Source organism: Carassius gibelio, chromosome B18 (assembly GCF_023724105.1).
Source record: "Carassius gibelio isolate Cgi1373 ecotype wild population from Czech Republic chromosome B18, carGib1.2-hapl.c, whole genome shotgun sequence".
In the NCBI taxonomy this organism is placed as follows: domain Eukaryota; kingdom Metazoa; phylum Chordata; class Actinopteri; order Cypriniformes; family Cyprinidae; genus Carassius; species Carassius gibelio.
Window position 1 is genome coordinate 8,437,444 of NC_068413.1, and position 22,175 is coordinate 8,459,618.

The following is a 22,175-nucleotide window of genomic DNA, read 5'->3' on the forward strand; positions in this document are numbered from 1 at the left end:
TTAGAACACTCTGCATGGATTACTTTGAAAAGTTTGCTACATTTGATTTTTATTTGAAGTCATTAGAAAAACTGAAGGGCAAAATATTCCAAGACCTTAGGAACTTTCTTAATATTCTAAAGTCTTATTTTTGCGATTTCATGTCATTTTAAAGATGACAGATGTTTGGCTTATAGCTTTTTCTAAAAGTAAAATATCTAAATTATATTTGTTACTCATGATACATTTACTTAAGAAGCAAAATGATAAGATATTTAGCCTTGTTTTCAGCAAGCTTATGTTTAAAACAATAAAAATACCTCTCAATGTGGTATGAAAATATATTTTTGTTTAGAATCACTTTGTGGACGGAGAAATTTAAATTCCCTTGATCTTTTGATAGATGAGGTCATTGTGATATAGAAACATTATTTAAGTTTCAAAACTCAAAAAGGTTGTGGAATGTGCCACTTTATGACATAATAATGTGGCTAAACACCTCTGCAGAATAAGATCAACACCTGCTTTTATACTGCTGCCTGTTCAGCCCCGCCCACCGATTCAAATGTTAGCCAATCCTAGCAGTGGGTGTTTACTTCTGAGTCTACAATGGAGGATCAAAACAGGACAGAACATACTAAGCCTATTACTTTTTAATTGTTTTGTTTGTTTGTTTTTCTATGTAAAATCTATTGATAACATTATGTGTACCTCAGATAACAGTACAAACTAAAAATAAAAATGCAATTCTTTAAATCATGTTCCTTCTAAAGTAAATTTATGTTGATTAAAGAATTATTTTGACATTTGAAATGGAAAAAATATATATGTTTTGAAGATCATTGAAAATCTTTTAGCTTTAGAATGACATGAGAATTAATAAACATAATTATTTTTTTGTAATCCCCACAGCCAGTAGCCAAATAAAAATGTAGGCATTTTTTTAGGTCTTTGCAGTCTTTTTAAAATCTTAGTCAACATAATAGACAATTCACGCTTACATATAATTAGCTGAGGTATGGTATTCATATTTGGAATGCTGTCAGGGGAAGGACTCAAACCTAGAGTACCCCCGTCTAATTATAACGTGAACTCAAAGTGAGGAGATGAGGTGGAGGAGGGATGCTGATTAACCGTCGATGAACAGAGGTAAGTCAGCGATATTTATACTGTGGGATTGATTACTAGATTGTGGTCCACCTGTGTTGATTAGGCTAAGTATCTGACTGCGCTCCTCTCGAACTTTGTTAACGAGAACATCATTTAAACACTATTAATGCTGATTAACATAATTATAAAAAAATATATTATTCATTCGTTAACAAATAAAACATTGCTAAATTAAAAAAATAAAAAATAAATAAAGACTCAAAAACACAGAGATGCCTTTGAGGGTCAATATTAACCTTCAGCCTTTAAAACAAAAAAAATAAAAACCAGAGTCAGAGGGGAGTAATTCTCCACAATTAACTACAAAATTATCTGGGTCTGCCTGCATTGTCTTATGGAAATTTTTCACAATCCATTAATTTTTCCTCACTGAATATTCAGTCACTCAGAAGCTCACATTACAGAACCAAAATGCATTGTGAATGTAGTTTCATGCTAATAGGAACTGATAAAAAGAAAAATAAATGCACAAATTCACGAGAAACACCTTTATTTTCCATTCGATCATCACTGGTTATTTTCCAGCAAACATATCCTTATAGAACAGAGTTCATGAAAATTCCAGCATTCAGCAGCACTGCAGCATTTTGTCTTAAAAAAATAAATGTCAAACAAACAAAACCTCAATCAAGACATTCAATCTTTCTGAAACAAGCCCGTAATATCTGCTTTGTCCTATGATGGTGTCTGAGATTTGGACTAAATGTTTCATGTCTTCTTGATCCACAGCTGTCAGTCAGTCAGTGTCCCCTTGGCCTCTAGAGCTCTGCAGAAACCGCAAGGGTGGGTAGACGGGACGGTGCATCACCAGGTTAAGCTGCCAGGGGTTTAAACTGTATGGAACGTAATATGAGGAGGATGGGGGAAGTGTCATGTTTTGAGAGCACAAGACATCAACAACCACAATAGAAGTTAACACTACAGCCTTTAATGAACATCAAGAAAGTAACCAAACACACTTATCCAAAAGTGAAACACTTAAATTACGGATACCTAGAGCTAAATCGATTTAGGTAATGCACCGCCGAGAAAGCGAGGGGGCGGCACCCAAGCCTCGGGCAGCACAGGTGAGGGAGAGAGTGATAGTGAGTGAGTGTGATCTGTCAGTGTGTCTATCTGAAGAGCCTGTGGCGCTTTATGGGAGAGCCAATCTCGTCCACGCTACCTTCGCTGTCGCTGCTGGACTCTGAGTCGCTGCTGCCCGAGTAAGCTCCGAGCCCTGGCAGGATGCCCACGCATACAGCGGCGGAGGGCAGGTGGAGGACGCCCGCGCCGGGGGATTTGAGCTCCACCGCCTCCTGATCTGAGAACACAAAACAATACACGCACATAGAGCGCACGCAGTCTCTGATGCATTTGACATCTAACGCTGCAGGTTAATATGGCAAGGCCAAGCTTCTCCTGGCTTCTAATGGTAATTATTACACTACTTTTAAATTTTCCCTGGTTAGGTGTAGGAATATTCCAGGTTAAATGCAACAGGAGTTTATTGGTCAGTTGTAAAAACAAGTGCACTGGTAATGAATGTCTATAGGGAAACCGTTGTACACTACTGTCCTATTATTATTAATGTCTATTATGTCCTAGTCAGTAAGATATTTTAGCATTTATGAAAGCAGTTTCTTATGCTCAATAAGGCTATATTTATTTAATCAAATAATAGAGTAAAACAGTAATATTGTAATATATTCCTACAATTTAAAATTACTATTTTCTTTCTTTATATATATATATATATATATATATATATATATATATATATATATATATATATATATTTTTTTTTTTTTTTTTTTTTTTTTAATGTATTTTTTTTTGTAATTATTTAAATGTAAATGAATTTTCAGCAGCCATTATTTCAGTCCTCAGTGTCACATGACATGATCCTTCAGAAATCATTGGTACACAAACATTTCTTATTATAAAAAGCATTTGAGCTGCTGAATATTGATGTTTTAAATTATATATATATATATATATATATATATATATATATATATATATATATATATATATATATATATATATATATATATATATATATATATATTATGAGAAAAAGAATAAAGTAGAATTTTTTTTCATACAATTTACTGCATCCTCTATGAATTTAAATATTAATTTCTTAAAAATTACTGACCCCAAACTGTATATAGTGTATTATATATATATATATATATATATATATATATATATAGACAAAATATAGTTTTTTTTTTTTGACAGTCAAGTCATACATTTCTGCTATAAAAGACAGCATTGTGTCTTTAATTGTATTTAGTTATTAGACTCCTAAAATATTTTTAAAAATTAGTTTCACACTGGTATTTTTATGAACTATAATCTGATACATTTTTCAAGCAATTAAAACAGTACGACATATAATTGCATTTCTAATAATGATCGGATAATCACTTTACATAATTACATTATGTAAAGCCAGCATTATACTACATTGCTCACCTGTCTGACTACCATTGCCGGTGACAGACTCCTCTGCTTTCTGCTTTTTACTCCCCTCGGAGGACTGAGACGAGCTGTACAAAGACAGAAATGAATCACAAATAATTATACATGAAGATTATTAGGCCTAAGACTTTCATTGTGGAGAGTTTGTCCTTTGTCCTTTTCGTACCTGCGTCGTTTGACTGCCCCAGCCAGCAGGTGGGCTTGAGACAGGTGACTGGTCCTGGGCTCTGAGGGTTTGGGTCCTGCCTTTTTCTCTGTCTCCTTCTTCTGGTTTTCAGTGGTTGTCAGCTTCTGCAGAGCGCTGTGAGGTTCATCGGTTAAGGAGAAATCACTGACATACAATTAAACAGAGAGAAAACTTCACAGCATCACAATGCAACAAACTTTCTGGCAATGCTTTTGTGGTAAGCCACTTGACTAATGCCGTTTTTCCTTTTATACTAAATCTTTCTCATAAACTTTAAATAACTCCTGCGAGGACATATATGACCCCATCTTAAACCTTATCATGCAAACCAAAAAAAAACCCACAGACGGATGAGGAAGATCAGACAAAGTGGGCAACCACTCCTAAAATAACCACAGAAGCCACCACAGAAATCAAACCCACTTCCTTCCACTAACAGATGGCCTAAACAGGTGACAGACACACTTGCAGGTCAGGCAATTTGGATTCAACAGAATTAGGGCAGATTACTCTATTATGCTGCAGATCATGGCTCTCAGCAGTGCTTTTAGATGCAGTTATCAAACCCTGCGAAAGGTTTCAGTTGCCACGACAACACATACTCCAACCTTCTATCTACAGTCATACCTGATTGGCAGAAGAGAAAGGCCACTGCTGATTATGTCAGCTGTACCATGATGAGAAATCTATTTTATGATATGGATAAAAGCAGGGCATTTGACAGATAATTTAATGCAACAAAATCGTGCTAATGTGGTACAACCTGTTGACTACATAGTTCACAGTATATAATGTACACACACATAGGTATATCCTTGTAGGGACTCTCAAAATGTTGTACAGACTGTGTGTTCTATTGCCCTAGACCTAAATCTATCCCTCACAGAAAACTTTCTGCATTTTTTCATTCTTAAAAAAATTGTGTATGATTTAAAAGCTGATTTCCCCATGGGGACCTCAATTTAGTTGTTTTCTTTTCTGTGGCATTGGTTATTCAGCAGAGCGCTGCTGCATTCCACTTCTCTTCACAGGAAACGAGAAACAACGGGCCTTTATGCCACATTTCAACCTCTCGTGCATGAGCGCTGTGTTTTTAAGACTCTGGTATTGTTCATTTTTTTGGAGTCACATTTATGTTGTTTGTGGTCAAAACTAACCGTAAACCATGATCACGTAATAATGTTTTATTTTTAGATGAATATATGATATTTTATTTCAATAATGTTTTTTTCTTTAATATTTTGCATTTTGAGTGGATTTCATGTCACTAACAAATATTCATATCTAAATGACGGGCTATATTTCTGTATAAAATGTAATATATATATATATATATATATATATTATAATTTTTCAATTAAAAGTAAGTTAAAAATAGAGCAAACGTATTTAAAATCCACTGGCCTGAGGCAGATTTGTTAAACATAAATTCCATGATGTAGCCACTAGATGCGTTTATAGCCATATTGCCTATATTCAGTGCTGTGTATTCCTTATAGCTACTAAGCAGTGTTTTCAGACATACCGTAATTGCTCAAGTTTTGTCACCCCTTCATTGCTTGGCAATTTTCATTTTTTCTGCATTATGGCAGATTTGTAGACTGTACAAAAAAAAATAAAAATAGAAATTAACAACATAGGGTTAAAGAAGTTCAAGTTCAAATTTGACTTATTTTCTAATAATCCTATTAATTCCATAGACATTTTGAAGAATATTTATATTGTTCTATCAAGTAAAACTTATTTACCTGAAAGGTTTTGCAAGACAAGGTATCATTAGAGTGCAAAAATGTCTAGCTACAAAACTGCTTTAAACTGTGCGCATTCATAATGTTTTCTAAACCTCAAAGCCATTCACCAAGCCTGCATGAATTTCTGTCGAAGCAGCACTGTATCGTCAGTGCGTCGGGTTCCTCTAGGGGCTGTCTTGTTTGATAACATGTACACTAACAAGGTACAAGAACTCTACTTTCCTTTACTTTTCACCAGCCATCACTGCGCTTGACAGCCGAAGCTTCCACCACCAGCTTAACGAAGGTGAAAGTGGAGACAGACTCAGACGGAAAGCAAAACTCTCCCTGTCAATTTTTTAAGAACCGTGACAGTAATATTGTGTGCGCTTTAAGTTGCAAAAGGATATCCTGTATTCCTTTATCTCCAGAGCTTCCTCATCCCGTCTGTGTTTCTCTATTAGAGACTGCTTCCGCGAGACCTCATCAAGAAAGCTGGTCTCATCTTCATCCAGGCCTTTAACCATGTTCTCTGTGAAGGAACACAACAACAGAATTATAAAGAGCCGCTAACAGATCCAAGCATCATCAAAAAGATGCATGACCAACATGCTTGCAGATCAAGAGATGTGGCCCTTGGAATCAGCGGCAATAGGAGCAGCAATGGTCGCTAGGGAGACCGAGAGTGGGTTTGTCACCAGGGATACGGAGACGAAGCCGAGATGCTAAGATCATGCCAGTCTTCCATCATCAGCACCCGCAAGAACAGACCTGCTGCTCTTGATCTCCACCACTCCCATCTGTTCACACTCATAGACACCCACCAACATGCTCAAACACACACCAGCGCATGTTGTGTTGTGTTGTGTTTTTGCGCAAACAGTGACAGATAAACCCCAAAATGAGGTCACCTTTAGATGAGAGAGGCAAGCCCCCTGAGACCGTGCGATGTGTGTCATCTGAAAGAAGTTTTTGATAAAAATAAAGGGATGAATATGGGAGGAAAGCAGCATGAGGTCTTACTGAATTTTAATTGCTCCTCGAATTCTTCCTGTTTCTTGTCTTTCTGCTCTTGTAGCCTCTCGTACAGAGATCGGGGGTCGTACTTTTCCTCAGGGGCCTCTGTGGTGGAGTGAGAATGAACACAATCAAAACCTGGCAAATGCATAGAGGGGGGACTAATGTCTGTCATTAAGCCTGCTGTTAATTTGTCTGATTGGTGCAGACAAAGTGAATGTCTCACCCTCTGGGTCATCAGGATTGCGGACCTTCTCCCATTCCTCCTGCCTTTTTTTCCTTCTCTCGTCTAATTCAGACTCTGACACAAACTTCCGGCTGAGGTCCACACCATCTGCCATGGCAGAACCTACACAGCACATGCATATTTTGTGTTATTATGTGGCAATCATCACATATATGCAAAAACATAATGAACCCATCAAAACCTACCTAAATGCTGTTTATTTAATCAGGATAAAGACTTTAGGTAGATCATGAAGTCATCTACAGTAGATTCTGCTCAGAGATAGAGAATAAAATACGTTAAAAAAAAACGTTTCTACTTATCATTCAAGCAGAATTAATGAACACTGACTCATAAAACTCTTTTAAAATCAATATATTTTCAACGAGAAACACACATGCATCTAACTAGTCATTTTAAATGTGAAGCCGAATATTATTTAAGCTCCAATTCCAAAAGATATATAATGGATCCAGAAGATAATTAAATATTTGTCTGAGCAATGGTGACAGATTTGAAAAGAAAAAGTAAACACTGCCCCTTAGTGCTGGATTTGAACACTGAACGAAATAGATACCAGATACAAAGTCACTTATTTCCCTGTCTAATAATAGCTATTTAAGCTGTAAACTTATTGAAAACAAACAAATATTTGAAAGTGTTTATCCAGTATAATGCATTTACTCCATATAAATGTTGCTAGAATCACTCTAAGATGGCAAAATATATTAATAAAAAATAATCAATCTGGCTCAAACTATAGTTTATAAACACTTTCACTGTCAGTGTGGAACGTGGATGATAAAAACATCAATCATGAAATAGTATTGTGATAAACATCAAAACAAAAACACACAAAACGACACATATGACATCACGTGAAATGTTAAAGACTTGGTACCGTTAACGTTACTTTATTTTGAATATATGCAAGAAACACTGCAATATTGCTCTGCAACAGACAGCAACGCAGCTTCAGAGCATGATTCATGATATTGATCTGAAGTAACGTTAGACCGTGCGAGACTTTAATGACACTCCAGAAAGCAGTGGTATTTAAATGGCTGGTTTATAACACATTATATAACCTTAAAGTTGGTTTGTTTTACATGTCAGACAAATAATACTCAAGGTGGAAAAAAGAGACAAGGAGTAAATAATTATTTCAAGAAGGAAATGCCCTCAGATATTTACCTTGTCCTGTTTTGTGTCCCTGTAAAAGGATCCCCTCAGCAAAAAGCTGCTAAAGGCACGTAGTTCCTACGCACGAACTATTGGCTCTTGGGAAATGTAGTTTTTACGGGAAAGTTTTTTCCCCTTAAAAGTACAATTCGTTTCTTTACGGATAAACTTTTAAATAAGCAGAGAGTAATAATCGAATCCACATTTAAATTAGATGTTACCTTTATGTAATTTCAATGTTCTGTCAGTCAAATATAATCATTCGATTTTTAGTTATTTAATATTTCCAATAAAGTAATATGATAAAGAAAAGCAAATGGATATGTGTTTGCATATCTTTGGTGTATTTCTGTGTGTTGAACCCGCTCGTAATAAGTTATTAGAGTTACAACATATCTGAAATGCCTAGATTTTTAGTGATAAAACAAAAACGTGCTAGACATTCACATATACACAAGGGATGTATTACTTGCAAATTTGTCATTTGTTTACATAAAGCACTCTCTTGAGGAGAATTTGTTTTGTTTTACTGGTTGGGTCCAGCTTCATGGGCTGGATAGAAATATGCGACGACTCACAACGAATCGTTCTTTTTTAATCATATCTATTTTTAATGAGCCAACTGAACCTGTTCACAATAACCGATTGAATGATTAATCGTAATCGGACTGAGTTGGTCGGAACCGAATGGATCTTTCGGAGTGAGCCGAGAGAATCGAAAAACGTTCAATTTAAAATGTTAATTTAGTTTATTTAATATGATAATTGATTATTAATATTTCGACGTGGTATTAATGCGTAGCATCTTTTCAAAATATGAGAAAAACAAAAACATTTTAATCAAAGTGATGCGATTGAATTGTAGTGTTGTTTACATTATATTTAGTTCCTAAACTATTTTAATTAGCTCATGTTTACAACAAACCGAACATGGACGCAACAACTTCGTCTACAGTAGACTTAATTATTGATTAAACATAATGTGAAAACGTGATAAACAGTAATATATGCATAGTGTAGTATGCCACGGCCCACGAGGTATGATGTATGATACGGATTACTGACCGCGTGATGACGCAATTACGTTCTGACGTAAAGGAACAGCTGAATCATTATTTGAAACGAATTGTTCAAAAGAACCGTTTCGCGGAAATGAGTCGGACTTCACATTACTAACACCACACAGAGCTTTCATTGATATCCAGCTATCTCATACTGATTCCAGCCAGTTGTTATGCTTTCACTTCTCAGCCATCCGTTTATTTTCATTGTCAAACACCGGTTGGTTGTGCTTTTGTGTGTGGATCGGCAAAATGTTGATTACTGAAGTGGTTTTGTGTGAGATTACGAATCATATCGCTGAGAAGTAAAGCACACACACACTTCCCGTGTAGTCTTTGTGTACGGCCTACGGATCAGTGCTGTTGCATTTCCCGAAAATCCTCCGCTTTACCGGGTGAGTAAATACTTGTTTCTGGTAGCGTTATATCCACAATATTTATTTATAAAATACGTGTTAGTGTATGTGCCACGTTAAAGAAAATATTTAAACTGACGTTTTGTTCATCTATTTGGAGGTGTGGCTAGTTATATGGTTGCTAACGTTACTTTCTTATATTATAAAAGAGGCCGTGTTTCAAAACATAGTGATCTACCTTTTAAAACAACATTACCATGATAATATTAACATAAACAGTATTTTGGGCATAGGTCTATTCGGCGTTTCCAGTATGAAAATTTAGAAAACATTAGACAATTAGACATTACACAAAATGACAGCCTGAGTCACAATCCACTTTCATTATGAGCATTCATAAATTGAATACGTTACACGGTGGCTGACGCTGTTGTTTTCCAACCATCTACCTAACATCTCCTTTTTTGTTTAATGGAAAAATAGTTTTAAAGTTTCAAATCTTGGTGACAGACTTTTAATTTATAGATAAACTAGCCCTTTAAATGCTGCCTACGTAGGCAGCTCACTATGGTTTTGATATTCATCCATAGAGACTTAAGTTTATTAACGCTAATTTACTGAAATGACAGCGTGCTGTTTATAAGATTTCAGCGGGTGTTATGCGTACACTAGTCAGTGTTCATTCATGTGTGAGTGGGTTGTTGTGTTTTAAATGGGGTTTTTGCAAAGTTGTTTGGCTTGCTAGCCGTTAGTTAGCCACTGCTAGTGCTAACACTGACAACTAACTTTACGCATATCCTATCGCATTCTTATTTGTATAGTTTATGTACGTACTGCCTGTTTTTTTCTATATTTGGTTGTTACCGCGTTTTTTCAGGTTAGGTTTTAGAAAAATTACCCGTGGTTTTACTACTAATAAAAAAACATAGTTACAGTAATTAAACCATGGCAACCACAAATTAACCATGGTTTGGCTACACTAACTATAGTTTAACAATGGTATTTGTAGTAAGAATGTGGTTATGCAGATGGTAACTAATAGGCCATACAAAAAAAATTAAAACCGGTTTACTCCACTTCTACTGCAAAAAAAAAAAACAAAAAAAAAAAACATGGTTAATTTTCTTAAGCCCATGCTGTACTAACTACTTAGAAACTGTATGCCTTACATTTACATTACATTTACATTTATGCAATTAGTAGACACTTTTACCCAAAGCGACTTACAGTGCACTCAGGCTATTCATTTTATTTTATTTTGTACCAGCCTGTGTGTTCCCTGGGAATTGAACCCACAACATTTTGCGCTGCTAACGCAATGCTCTACCACTGAGCCACACTTAAGGCAAAAAATTGTTCGTGAGACAAGCCCTAGATATTATTGTAACATCAGCAATATGCTTTTAAATAATATTAATAACGGTAATATATTACATATGTTGTTTTTAGAGCAGATAATTTGAGATCAGTGGCTAATATCAGTGTTTAAGTGTTTTACTTTAACAAGCTACATGCAAGAATTTATTAGTCTAGCAATTTATTTACAAATTTGCATGTATGTATTTTTGTGTTTTCTGTCCACACTGAAAATAATTTAATGCGTAAGGTTTTTTTTTTCTTTTAGGAGTGAAAACCTCCCAGGCAGTAGGATGTGTGCTGACTGCACCATCAGCTTTGCTCATCTGTGTCTGGCTGCTGGTGGCCTGCAGTAGCACAATGACTGACACATCTACCCAACCTATACCAAGACACCCTCTAAAGTCCTTCCAATGATATGATAGTAGCCACCTGGATTGCATTCTGTGCCAGCAGGAGCCTCGTGCGGGTTCTACGACTCACCGTAGAACAGCTGCAGTCAGTGCAGTTTTGGCCCAGCCCCTCATCCGGCAGAGCCATGGGGAACAGCTGCGTGTGCAGAGAGGACAGTGATGTGGAGGAGGGATCGGCCCCTCGCAGGCAGCTCAGACGAGTGGATAACTCCGTGTCTGATCCCCCAGAGGCCAGAGGCAGCCGGCCCAGGGACCCGGTTCGACCGCCCCGGCGAGGTCGAGGACCACATGAGCCACGTCGGAAAAAACAAAACGTGGACGGTTTGGTACTGGACACGCTGGCTGTCATCAGGACTCTTGTTGACAAGTGAGTTAACATTTAATGACAAGGATCTGCAGAGATTTGTCATTAAATCTGTGTAGGAATGAATCATGCACGTCATATCAATTTCAGTTTCCTGTTCCCCATGTATCAGCAATAACATCTCTCCATCTTTTGCTAAAAGCATCGGCTTGCTATTGTACATCCATTTGCATTGTTTTTTTGTTTTTTTTTTCATTATTGTCTACCACAGCGATGCCACACCGACCGTCTGCAAGAGCTTTTACTTTTAAAATAAAGCAGCTTTAAATGTGCAGAGCTTATGGAGAAGCCTGGCAGAGCTCTGAAATGAGCATGCCATTATTTATTTATTCATTCATTCACACAGCACCACATTTAATCTTAATGTATTGCCCAAGACAGCAGCTTGAGATAACCGAGAGCTTCATGTTTCTTTTAACATTTTGGCTGGATATCAGAGTCGCCAGTCCTTTTTCCTCTTTGTCACATTCTTACACCTTCCCACACAGTCGGCCTACTGCTATCTAATGATGGATGTTCACTTTGGACAAAAGGTTCTTCTATGTGTACATCACATTTGGCGTCTCTGAACCTGATTTGCAAGGCCTGCAGTATTGCCTAGATATTTTATTAGTTTATAGCCATGCCTGAAAAGAAAATCAGATTATGCAGCTTTTCAGGAAAAGGAAATTTTCTGTTCTTGTTTTGATTTCAAAGAAAAATATCTAAAGGGCACAAGGAGAGAGTTTTTTTTTCTTTTCTGTTCTTTTATTTGCAGCCTGAATATATTTTGGTTGCTCAACCACATCCTTTGACAGCCGTTTTTATTCACCTGAAACTCTAGTTTTGATGACACACGTGCACACGCACACACACACACACACACACACACACACACACACAGACCTATAGCTTTGTCCTTGATTGTGTTAGGGCAGAGATTCTCAACTGGAATACACAACAAGTACATTATTTTTATAGGGATACATAGGGGTACCAAAGATTTTATTGAAATATTCATTCTCATAGAAGCACAAAGTGATTAATAGTGACTAATTTAATATCAACACCCAGTTTCTGTTATACTAGAGCGAATATGAGAACAGAACCTTGAGAACCTTGTATTGGAGGGCCTGTTCTGAACAGAGCAAAAATTCTGTGTATTTCTTACTAGAGCATATCCCTGTGTGACCATTACACAACAATCACAGAGCAGTCAGACACCCATGGCTGGGGGCATTAGACTGCTCTGACTCTCTCTCAGACTCTCTCTCTCTCTGTTTCGACTACCCTCAGAGCTTTCTTTTCCTTGGCCCCATCTGCTATTTGAAAACATCACCCCTAGTACCCACCAACCACTGATTTATGACTGACAAATGAACCACACCGGCGTCACACTGTAGAATAGAGGCACATTTATTTTCGCTGCTTAAATGTCTCTGGTGGTGTTTTGATCGGGCCCAGCTCTCTCTAGGAGCACCTCAAGGGATTTTGCTATCTCTGCTTAGATTTAGTGTTGCAGACCCAGCCTGCAAAATGGATGCATACACCCTAAAGCCAAAACAGGCCCAGAAGCAGTGGCGGCGGCAGTCTGCACTCCAATAGCAATCCGTCATGTCACATAATCGCCCATTATACCATTAGGCTTTCATAACTGATGTCTATAGCAGCCAAGGACTAAATAAGATGCTTACACCCTGGGCATGAGGCACACAGGCAAACATTTTCTCTATTAGGTTGCTCTACTTTTTGTCATTAACTTTTGTGTTTGGTCTTTTTGTGTTTCAGTGACCAAGAGCCGCCGTATTCTATGATCACACTTCATGAGATGGCAGAGACCGGTGAGTGAAAGACACCTAAAATAGTGTAGGCTTTTTATAAGAGCTTCAATTCTGCTATTGCGCTATATGCCGATATAAAATAGTTCTAATGCTCTTGACATCCATGTGTTCCATTGTTCACATCACATGTGCTGGCGTTCTGATTGGAAAGAGTAAAGTTTATACACATGCAGAAGCATATACACTTACCCAGGTCACTTCTTGTATGGCTTATGTGTGATCATTTGTATGGATAATGGGATTCCCAAACTGTGTTTTGATTTAATAAATATACACTGGGTTTTTCGGAGTGAATTGCACCGTTGTGTTCTTTGACATTCAAGCTACTGCTTGGTTTATTGTAAATTCTGCCCTAGCACAAACTCGTCTTTACATCTGCTGGTACACTCATAACATTAATTTGAGAATTCGATATGGAGCAACCATTATCCCAAACTTGTTATGAGAAGCACTTATATACCGACTGTTGTCAATAAAAGAGAAGCTTAAGTGCTCCCTGCGGTTTTCCGCTAAAATAAACCCTTGATAGTTTTAACGTTTGAAAATGAAGAACTTAAATATAAGTGTTGTAAAGAATGCTGACTGTAAAATAAATCTATTGCTGCTTTTTCTTAAATGCCTTTTTTTATTTTACAGTGAAATATTGCAACAGTAATATATCTTTATTTAGTATACAAACAAGAACTGACAACCTGAATTTTTTTTTTCTTTTTTTGTTAAATTTTAAAGTGTATTCACAGTTTTTATAATAATATTTTTTTTCTCAAATTGTGCAGCTGTACCACCACCTGAGGTGATTGGATTGACATTTATCTTATTCTTGTTTTTTCATGATTGGGAGCTATACAGCGTATGAAGTCTAAAAACCCCCTGAAATGCCTGGAGATAATTATCTGCTAGAATTCCCATTCATCTCAATGCTTGAAATCTCAGATACTTGAAACTGACTTGGATGTTAGCATTTGTGCTTTGTATAAATGAGCCATATAGATTTGTTTCGAGTTGTAAATATGACCCAAATGACCTGGAACCACAGGAGCATGACAACACTGATGGCATGACGAGAATGTGTGCAGTCACAACAAGCTCTTCAGCTTTATTACTTTCTCCAGGCATGTGCATTAGCTGTAATGTTAAAAGGTGTCTACTTCATCTACTCCGATATAAAGCAGAGAACATTTATTGTTGAGTTTTATTTAGTCAGAATGAGTAGCTACTTTTGAATGTCTGTCAGTGGAGAAACAATGTAGTTATTATCCAAAGTGAACAAGCCAAACCTCGACTCTCTAGTTCCAGGCTTGTTTTTTCCATCAAGGGAACAAGTGCTGCTTGTTGTGACCCCCTGGCTACTGATTAAGTTATTAGGATGTTAATCTAACAGCGGAAGCTGTGGAAGCTCTGTGGGTATTAATGACAGCTGCTTTTGAAGTTTGGCTCGTGCCCTGCGTTGCCATTGTCATACCATCACTCCGTTCTGTGGCAGAGACTGAAGTGAGGGTTGTGGTTCATCTGCAGCTTTAAAGTCCCTCAGAGCCTCAATACTGCAGGAGCAAACACGGTGTATGATAAAAGCTACACTGCTTTTGCTAGTTTACAAGGACAGTGCTCTGCTGTTTGTTTATATGCCCTTTTTGCATACAGATTTACTTTATATTTTTTTAATTACTCATGGATGTTACCTGCAGCGAATCTGTTGTAATGTTGAGGGGTTGTTTGGGTCTGTATATGGACCGGATTTTAATCAGGGGTCAAAATTCTGCAAGGTCATGTGCAGGTCGCCAGCCTGCTTCTCTTCTTGTGCCGTTGCCAAAGCCTCTGTGACTGTTGAATTTATTTATACGTGCATCTGTTGCTCCGAGCTGAGCCTGCATGTTGTGGTTTGAGACTCTGTGGCGTCAGGTGGCTGCTAAGAGCTTCATGCAGGAGTAAACAGGTGGAAACTACTCTGGGCTTCCAGATTGAGATCAAAACCCCCGAAGTGCATAGGAGTTTAGTAAATCATGTTTGCGTTATTTTATTAGCATTTTTGAGTTTGGTTTTTCTAATTTGCTCATTGTTATCATTATCATATAATATAGATTTTTTTTTTTTTTATAGATGATCAGGTCTTGATGTTGGCATTAGCCATTGGAAGAGCCCATGTTGTTTAACCAATAATTTTCAATGTTGTTTGAATGTTTGAATATTTCCTACTGTCCCATAGACTGAACATGTGTTTGTTCTGCCCCCATTCTTTTTTGTCTCTGTCCCTCTTTTTCTCACGTTGTAGATGATGGCTGGTTGGAAGTGGTGCAGTCTTTAATTAGGGTAATTCCTCTAGATGACCCACTAGGACCGGCCGTAATAACCCTCTTACTGGATGAATGCCCTTTGCCCACCAAAGTGAGTTCACGTACATTACCAAATTATTTTTCCACCTCTGCTTTTGCTTATGGACCATAATGCAGCTGTATTTTTGCTAGCACTTTGAAAATGAGACCACAACATATCCCTGGTATTTAAATGTATACGGCTTTTAGGTGATCTGGGTCTCTTTCTTTAATTTCAGCAAACGTTAATTAAAAATTTCTGTTTATAATTGCAGACAGCATCATGCTTAACTGGGCTTTAAGATTCAAGATTAAGGTTTTATGATATTATGCAACTGTTTTTGTGCTGATGCAAGATTTGTTGTTCATTTGTTTTGTCCTCTTTTGCTTTGGGTCCATCACATTCCAAATATAGAAAAATTATATGAAGTATCTTTGTTTTGTAAAGTATTTAATTCACTATATTATCTGTGAAGTAACTATATTGTGATATATATTGTTCCCTTAAAATACACAAAAGTTTAAAGTCATTAAGATTTTAAATTAATTATTTTTAGTAAGAATACAATAAATGGGTCAAAAGCGACGGTAACAACCTTGTAACAAAAATATGTATTAAGTATGAGTAAAAGTATATTATTGCTTCTGACTCCTTGTTTGTATTTTGAGGAAGAAAGCGCAGATAAAAGAGCAGTTGATATGTGTCTGTTAGTTTCCGGTTGAGTGCATTTTTTTTTTTCTGACCCATTAAAAAAAATCAGTTATTGATGAAGAATTTGTATTGTCAGGATGCTCTGCAGAAATTGTCAGACATGTTGAATCTGAGTGCTGCTGTGGCACGTCAGGATGCCCTCATCCCAGCCAAACACCGCAACACCACAGCGGTCCTGGGCTGTCTGGCTGAGAAACTGGCTGGTAAGGGACATGCGCACACACACACACATGCACTGCATTTACTGAAACAATGCTGCAAGCCTTTTACCCACTGTGACAGTAGTTTAAAAGCTTTCAGCAATATATTTTAGGATAAAAAAATAAATAAAAAAAATCTGAGATCTGTTGCATCTCATTTTACATCATATTTGCACTAGCCTGTCCCTCTAAAGCTAAAGAGCTGAGTTTGCAGCCTGTGAAGGCCTGTCATGCCTGATCATGCTGCAGCCTCCCTCAGAGGCCTGGGATTCGACAGCTCTGCTGAGGTTGCAGTGCACAAACCCACACCACGCACACTGTCCAGTTGTCTCAGTTTTGAAGAAACTGCTTCTGTTTTTAAGGTCAAAGACATTGGTAAAAAAGGAATCATTTGGTTAATACTGGGGTACTTCATCTATTTTCTCATCTGTCTACAGGTCCAGCAAGCATTGCGCTTCTTAGCCCTGGAACTCTGGAGTATTTACTTGAGAGTTTGGTAAGAATGTTTGAGAGGTTTTATTAAACATACTGACTAAATGGGTAGTTCTTAAAGGGATCACATAATGGAAAACAGGCTTTTTCTTCCTCTTTTGAAGCGATCGTTCAAATTGCAAAATAGATATACTTTAACATTCATAATACAAAGCTTCCTCCTCAGTGTACTTAGAATATTTATGGAAACTTTAGCTGTGAAATACTCTTTGGTTTTTGCAAGAGCAGTTGCATTAAAGCTGGTATTATAGCCATTAAAGTGGTCTTGTTGTTGTTCTAGAGTTCTGAGGCCCATCCCACTGTTATGCTGTTTGCTCTAATCGCTTTAGAGAAGTTCTCTCAAACCAGTAAGTCTTAACTGGTTTCACTTCAGAATGTTCAATCCAGAGCTTCTCAGAAAGGTACTTTAATGAGAGCCTGTCTTTATCTCAGGTGAGAACAAGTTAACAGTGTCGGAATCATGTATCAGTGACCGTCTGTCTGTTTTGGAGTCCTGGGCAGATCATCCAGACTACCTGAAGCGTCAGGTGGGCTTCTGTGCCCAGTGGAGCCTTGATAACCTCTGTGAGTATCTTTCACTGCTCTTGTGAACATAGTATTAATATTTAACCAAACTGTTTGTATTTTGTGATGATTTTGTCAATTTATGTCAAATATTAAGCTTGTGCGCTTGTCTTACTGATAATTTTGGCTTTGGTCACCCTTTGGCCTGTAGTTATTAAAGAGGGGCGCCAGTTTACCTATGAGAAGGTCAACTTAAGCAACATCAATGCCATGCTGAACAGTAATGATGTCAGCGAATATCTCAAGATCTCTCCTACTGGACTGGAGGTGAGAGGCAAAGCATTATTGTAACTCTGGGTAAAATTCAGCAAAATGGATTTAGATAATGTAAGACGTGTTCAACAGAACTGAACTACACTCTGATTGGTAGATAGAACGAAGATATTTATTTAAAGTGTTAGTTCCCCCAAAAATAAAAATTATGTCAATAATGACTCACCCTCATGTCGTTCCAAACCCGTAAGACCTCGTTCATCTTCGGAACACATATTTTAGAATTAGTCGGAGAGCTCTCAGTCCCTCCATTGAAAATGTATGTACGGTATACTGTCCATTTCCAGAAAGGTAATAAACATCATCAAAGTAGTCCATGTGACATCAGAGGGTCAGTTAGAATTTGTTGAAACATCAAAAATACATTTTGGTCCTAAAAAATAACAAAAACTACGACTTTATTCAGCATTGTCTTCTCTACCAGGTCTGTTGTGAGCGTGTTATTAATGACATCATTTTCATTTTGGGGTGAACTAACCCTTTAAAGCTCTTTCAAAATCCGAACAAGGAAATAAATGAAAACCAAATAAATCTAAATGTAAAAACAAGGGATGAGGAATGTTGTAGAGATATGAAAGATGACTGTTCTGATTCTGTGGAAATCTACAGTATTCTGTGTGGGCTTACTGATAAGAAACATTTTCACTTCCAGTTTGGCCAAAAAACATCTTTTGAATTTGAACCATTCATCTTCTGTGAATGGTTCAAATGCAACACATGAAGTTCTAGGCATGCCTTAACATTTTTATCTATTGTGGAAGAATTGCTGATTGTAATGATCACAAACATATTGTGATTATTGTTTCCCTTAATCTTACAAAGTGATGTTTAACGTGATCTGTCTTTCTCATTAGGCACGGTGTGACGCATCATCATTTGAGAGCGTTCGCTGTACGTTCTGTGTGGATTCGGGGGTTTGGTACTATGAAGTCACGGTCATCACCTCTGGCGTCATGCAAATTGGCTGGGCAACCAAGGACAGCAAGTTTCTTAACCATGTGTGTTTCTGGTTATGTTTAGATAATTATGCTTTCTTTTATTTTAGTTGTATGTTCTTATATTTGCATGAAGTGTACAGTGTTTACATTGAATTTCAGTGGTGAGAACATGTTTGTTTGTACAGGAGGGTTATGGGATTGGAGATGATGAGTACTCATGTGCGTATGATGGCTGCAGGCAGCTGATCTGGTACAACGCTCGCAGTAAACCTCACTCCCATCCCTGCTGGAAAGAAGGTTTGTGCAGAGCATCCTGTTCAGCACCCGAGTTCCTCAATGAGGTGATGATCATTTGGGGGAAAACTTTAGCAGAGTTTTCTAATAAGTGTTCACTTGGCTTTCTAGGTGATGTCATAGGCTTCCTGCTAGACCTCAGTAGGAAGCAGATGATTTTCTATCTAAACGGACACCAGCTGCCTCCTGAGAAGCAGGTGTTCTCCTCCGCCACGTAAGTGAAGCTCACTTCCTCCACCATAAAACGAATGCAAAAAAAAGTTTATGGAGCTTTTTGAAACTTGCTGTACCTTGTCTTAGGTCTGGCTTCTTCGCTGCTGCCAGTTTTATGTCCTACCAACAGTGTGAGTTCAACTTTGGAGCCAAGCCCTTCCGTCATCCCCCCTCCATCAAATTCAACACATTTAATGAGTTTGCCTCGCTCGCATCAGACGAGAAGATCATTCTGCCCAGGTTTGCACTGTTTATTAGATTTCTGTACACAGGGCAAAGTTCCACTCACTGTTATAGGGATGTGAGTAATGCATTAGTTATCCTAAAGCAAGTGACTCATGCTATTCATGCACATGAGATTGTTCTTTCTCTGTCTATTATTTCAGACACAGGCGCCTGGCTTTGCTCAAGCAGGTTAGCATCAGAGATAACTGCTGCACCCTCTGTTGTGACCAGATGGCAGACACTGAACTGAGACCATGTTTGCACAGGTACAAAGTTCAACATGGAGAGTCAGTGTTTACAACACTGGGTTTATGGGTAAAGGGATGTGATGGAGGCTCAAGAAAGCAGGATTGATGTGCTTTGATTAATTTGAGTACATAACAACAACTGTTGCTTTGAGAATGAAGACATTTAAAACATGTATCTGTAATAATTAGTAATTGATACTGTATTTCACCCTTGTGTTTTAAGCCAAAATGATAATAAATAAAGATAATAAAACTGCCAAGAATTTCATTGCAGTGTGTTATAAATGAATCTCATAGTATCATGATATTTCTTGTTATATTGCATTTCACAGTGGCAAGTAGCCAATCATTGTACATTAACTGTGACATAAGAAACCTACAAAGTGCAACAGTTGGGTTCCGACGTAAAAATCCCATTCATTTTCTTAAGGGGAATTGATTTTGGTTCATGGCTTACTGTATAAATCTTTTACAAAGATTTTTTAAACCCCTGTTGACAAAATGAATGGGAAAAAAACTTAAAACAAGTGAGCATGTGCTATGAAATAATAGTACTGTGGATGCCTATTAATATGTCCCTTCATGGGGCATTTAAACCTATTGTTGATTACGGTTACATAATCTCTTTGTGCTGAACAGTTTAGTCATCTTCTGCTTCTGCTTCTCTGTCATGTCTTCAGTGGGATTTGCATGGAGTGTGCCTTACAGCTGGAAACGTGCCCACTGTGTCGCCAAGAAATCCAGACACGAGTCAGACTCATTTCACATGTGTCCTGACATCAGCCCACCAACCCTACACGTGGACTATCCCCTTCAAGCTTCCATCCTGTTCAGTCCCCTCTGTCTGAGAGATCAACCTGACCAATCAAATCACGATGCTGTCTCAGGATTGGACACGGCAGCTTGGACCTCTGACGGATGGAGTAGACCCTCCTTACAGCTGGAGGGAAGAAGAGGGAGAAAGAGAGGGGAAAAACTACACTGTTGCACTTCAAGGATGCCCCATTACGAGGGCTATTGAAGAAACCAGGATGTCTAACGGCTTCTGGGAATTTTAAAATCTGCATTTCCAGGAACAGATAAAATATGGAATAAATGCATCTATTACATACTGATGTGTCTTTGAGTCTCTCCCCTCAAGTTGTTATCTGATGTGTGTCTCTGTTCAGATGTGTTAAATATATACGTGACTTCTCTCATTTTTTTTTATTTTTATTCCATGTTAAAGTTTCAGCAGGAAACGGCGGCAGTGTCTTAGCCAGTTTGTTTCTTCTAAATGTTCATGCCTGCCACAGTAAACACATTATTCCGCTCCCTCAGACTTGATTGTACTTGAAACTGTAATGGGATGATTGCCCCACATTCTAAATATGATTGCAAAACGTCTTGATGAATCAAGACACTGTTTTTTTTTCTTTTTTTTACCGTATTTGTATTGATTTATGATGCAAAGTCCATTTAGAAATAAATAAAGCCAAATTATGTTAGGCACAAAGACAAAATTAAGTGAGAATTGATTATATCAGAGTAAAAGGCATCCCTTAGATGAGGTTTGTGGAAATGTCATGTGTTTTCTGCCATGGTTAATGCACATATCAGTGTCCTAATGCTGCTGACGCTAAATGTAAACTTTCTGAAGCGGTTACAGAGACTAAAATCTCCAACGCTCCCAAAGATAAGAGAGTATGATTGAATTAAGAATCTCTCATTTATTGAATTGTGATGTTTGTAATAAATGTCTGTTTTATGTGTTGCACAGGCTTCGTTATCTTTAACACTATTTACTCCTTTCAATTGTGACTTGCATGAATTCCAAAATCCAAATGCACCCAAGAGCTAAATAGAAACTATAGTGATCTGTTGAGAATTGCTTTTTTGACTGAACAGTGCCTCATAGCCCCTAGCATGCTAACATAATTTGAGACTACCATTTTCACATAATTTGAACCTAATAACCTCAAGAGTGTAAAAAATAAGTTAATGGCGACATCTTTTTATACATCCTTGTGAGACTTTAAAGCCACAACTGAGATAAAGGTGCAGTTACAGAATATAAAACTACTGTTATGTCATATAGATTTTGAAATTGAAGCTTAATATCCGCCAATTTGGACTTTTTGGTTCACAAGAAGAATTAGGTTATTGTAAACTCTCTAAATAAGCTTCCCCCCCCACTTGAATACAAATGGGTAACAATAACAAATCTTAATCAAATCACATAGTTATATTTAGTTATGTATATGATGGAGATATTTGATGAGTTGGTTATAAACTAGTTTATGATCTCCAGCCTCAGGGACTGAGGAGGCTGGGTAGTGACGTCATTGGTGTCGTCGTTTGTCTTCCTGTCCGTTAGGAGGCGCTACACGCTTCCTCA

At 37.5% G+C, this 22,175-nt stretch overlaps 2 protein-coding genes across 4 annotated transcripts; one reads left to right on the forward strand and one right to left on the reverse strand.

Annotated features, from left to right (window-relative positions):
- Positions 1 to 1,622: 1,622 nt before the first annotated feature.
- On the reverse strand, positions 1,623 to 8,069 carry psme3ip1 (proteasome activator subunit 3 interacting protein 1). Of its 2 annotated transcripts, XM_052582979.1 has the most exons (9): positions 7,973 to 8,069; positions 6,985 to 7,050; positions 6,779 to 6,901; positions 6,559 to 6,657; positions 5,945 to 6,067; positions 3,785 to 3,920; positions 3,613 to 3,686; positions 2,315 to 2,452; positions 1,623 to 1,982 (listed from the first exon to the last, which is right to left on the reverse strand). In XM_052582979.1, exons 3-9 carry the CDS (start codon positions 6,891 to 6,893, stop codon positions 1,978 to 1,980), a joined length of 690 nt encoding a protein of 229 aa, XP_052438939.1. In that variant the 5' UTR covers positions 6,894 to 6,901; positions 6,985 to 7,050; positions 7,973 to 8,069; the 3' UTR covers positions 1,623 to 1,977. The 2 variants fall into 2 exon arrangements, with proteins under 2 accessions (XP_052438939.1, XP_052438938.1); XM_052582978.1 differs by having other exon boundaries at positions 1,623 to 2,452.
- Positions 8,070 to 9,098: 1,029 nt separating this feature from the next.
- rspry1 (ring finger and SPRY domain containing 1) lies at positions 9,099 to 21,554 on the forward strand. Of its 2 annotated transcripts, none has more exons than XM_052582974.1 (15): positions 9,099 to 9,416; positions 11,002 to 11,513; positions 13,278 to 13,330; positions 15,600 to 15,712; positions 16,428 to 16,554; positions 16,989 to 17,047; positions 17,324 to 17,390; positions 17,476 to 17,607; positions 17,759 to 17,874; positions 18,735 to 18,878; positions 19,004 to 19,115; positions 19,224 to 19,326; positions 19,413 to 19,565; positions 19,712 to 19,816; positions 20,479 to 21,554. In XM_052582974.1, the coding sequence occupies exons 2-15, from the start codon at positions 11,152 to 11,154 to the stop codon at positions 20,573 to 20,575; spliced, it is 1,743 nt and encodes a 580-aa protein (XP_052438934.1). In that variant the 5' UTR covers positions 9,099 to 9,416; positions 11,002 to 11,151; the 3' UTR covers positions 20,576 to 21,554. The 2 variants fall into 2 exon arrangements, with proteins under 2 accessions (XP_052438934.1, XP_052438935.1); XM_052582975.1 differs by lacking the exon at positions 9,099 to 9,416 and adding an exon at positions 9,931 to 10,066.
- Positions 21,555 to 22,175: the final 621 nt, after the last annotated feature.

Bases quoted from the DNA above. Each gene is read 5' to 3' on its own strand.
- psme3ip1 (XM_052582978.1), bottom strand. From the start codon at position 6,893: ATGGCAGATGGTGTGGACCTCAGCCGGAAGTTTGTGTCAGAGTCTGAA. The intron at 6,068-6,558 runs GTAAGACCTCAT...GTTCCTTCACAG, and splicing joins CGAGGAGCAATTAAAATTCA to AGAACATGGTTAAAGGCCTG. The intron at 2,453-3,612 runs GTGAGCAATGTA...TTGTGTTCTCAG, and splicing joins CGGCAATGGTAGTCAGACAG to ATCAGGAGGCGGTGGAGCTC.
- rspry1 (XM_052582974.1), top strand. From the start codon at position 11,152: ATGATAGTAGCCACCTGGATTGCATTCTGTGCCAGCAGGAGCCTCGTG. The intron at 16,555-16,988 runs GTAAGGGACATG...ATCTGTCTACAG, and splicing joins TCTGGCTGAGAAACTGGCTG to GTCCAGCAAGCATTGCGCTT. The intron at 19,566-19,711 runs GTTTGCACTGTT...CTATTATTTCAG, and splicing joins GAGAAGATCATTCTGCCCAG to ACACAGGCGCCTGGCTTTGC.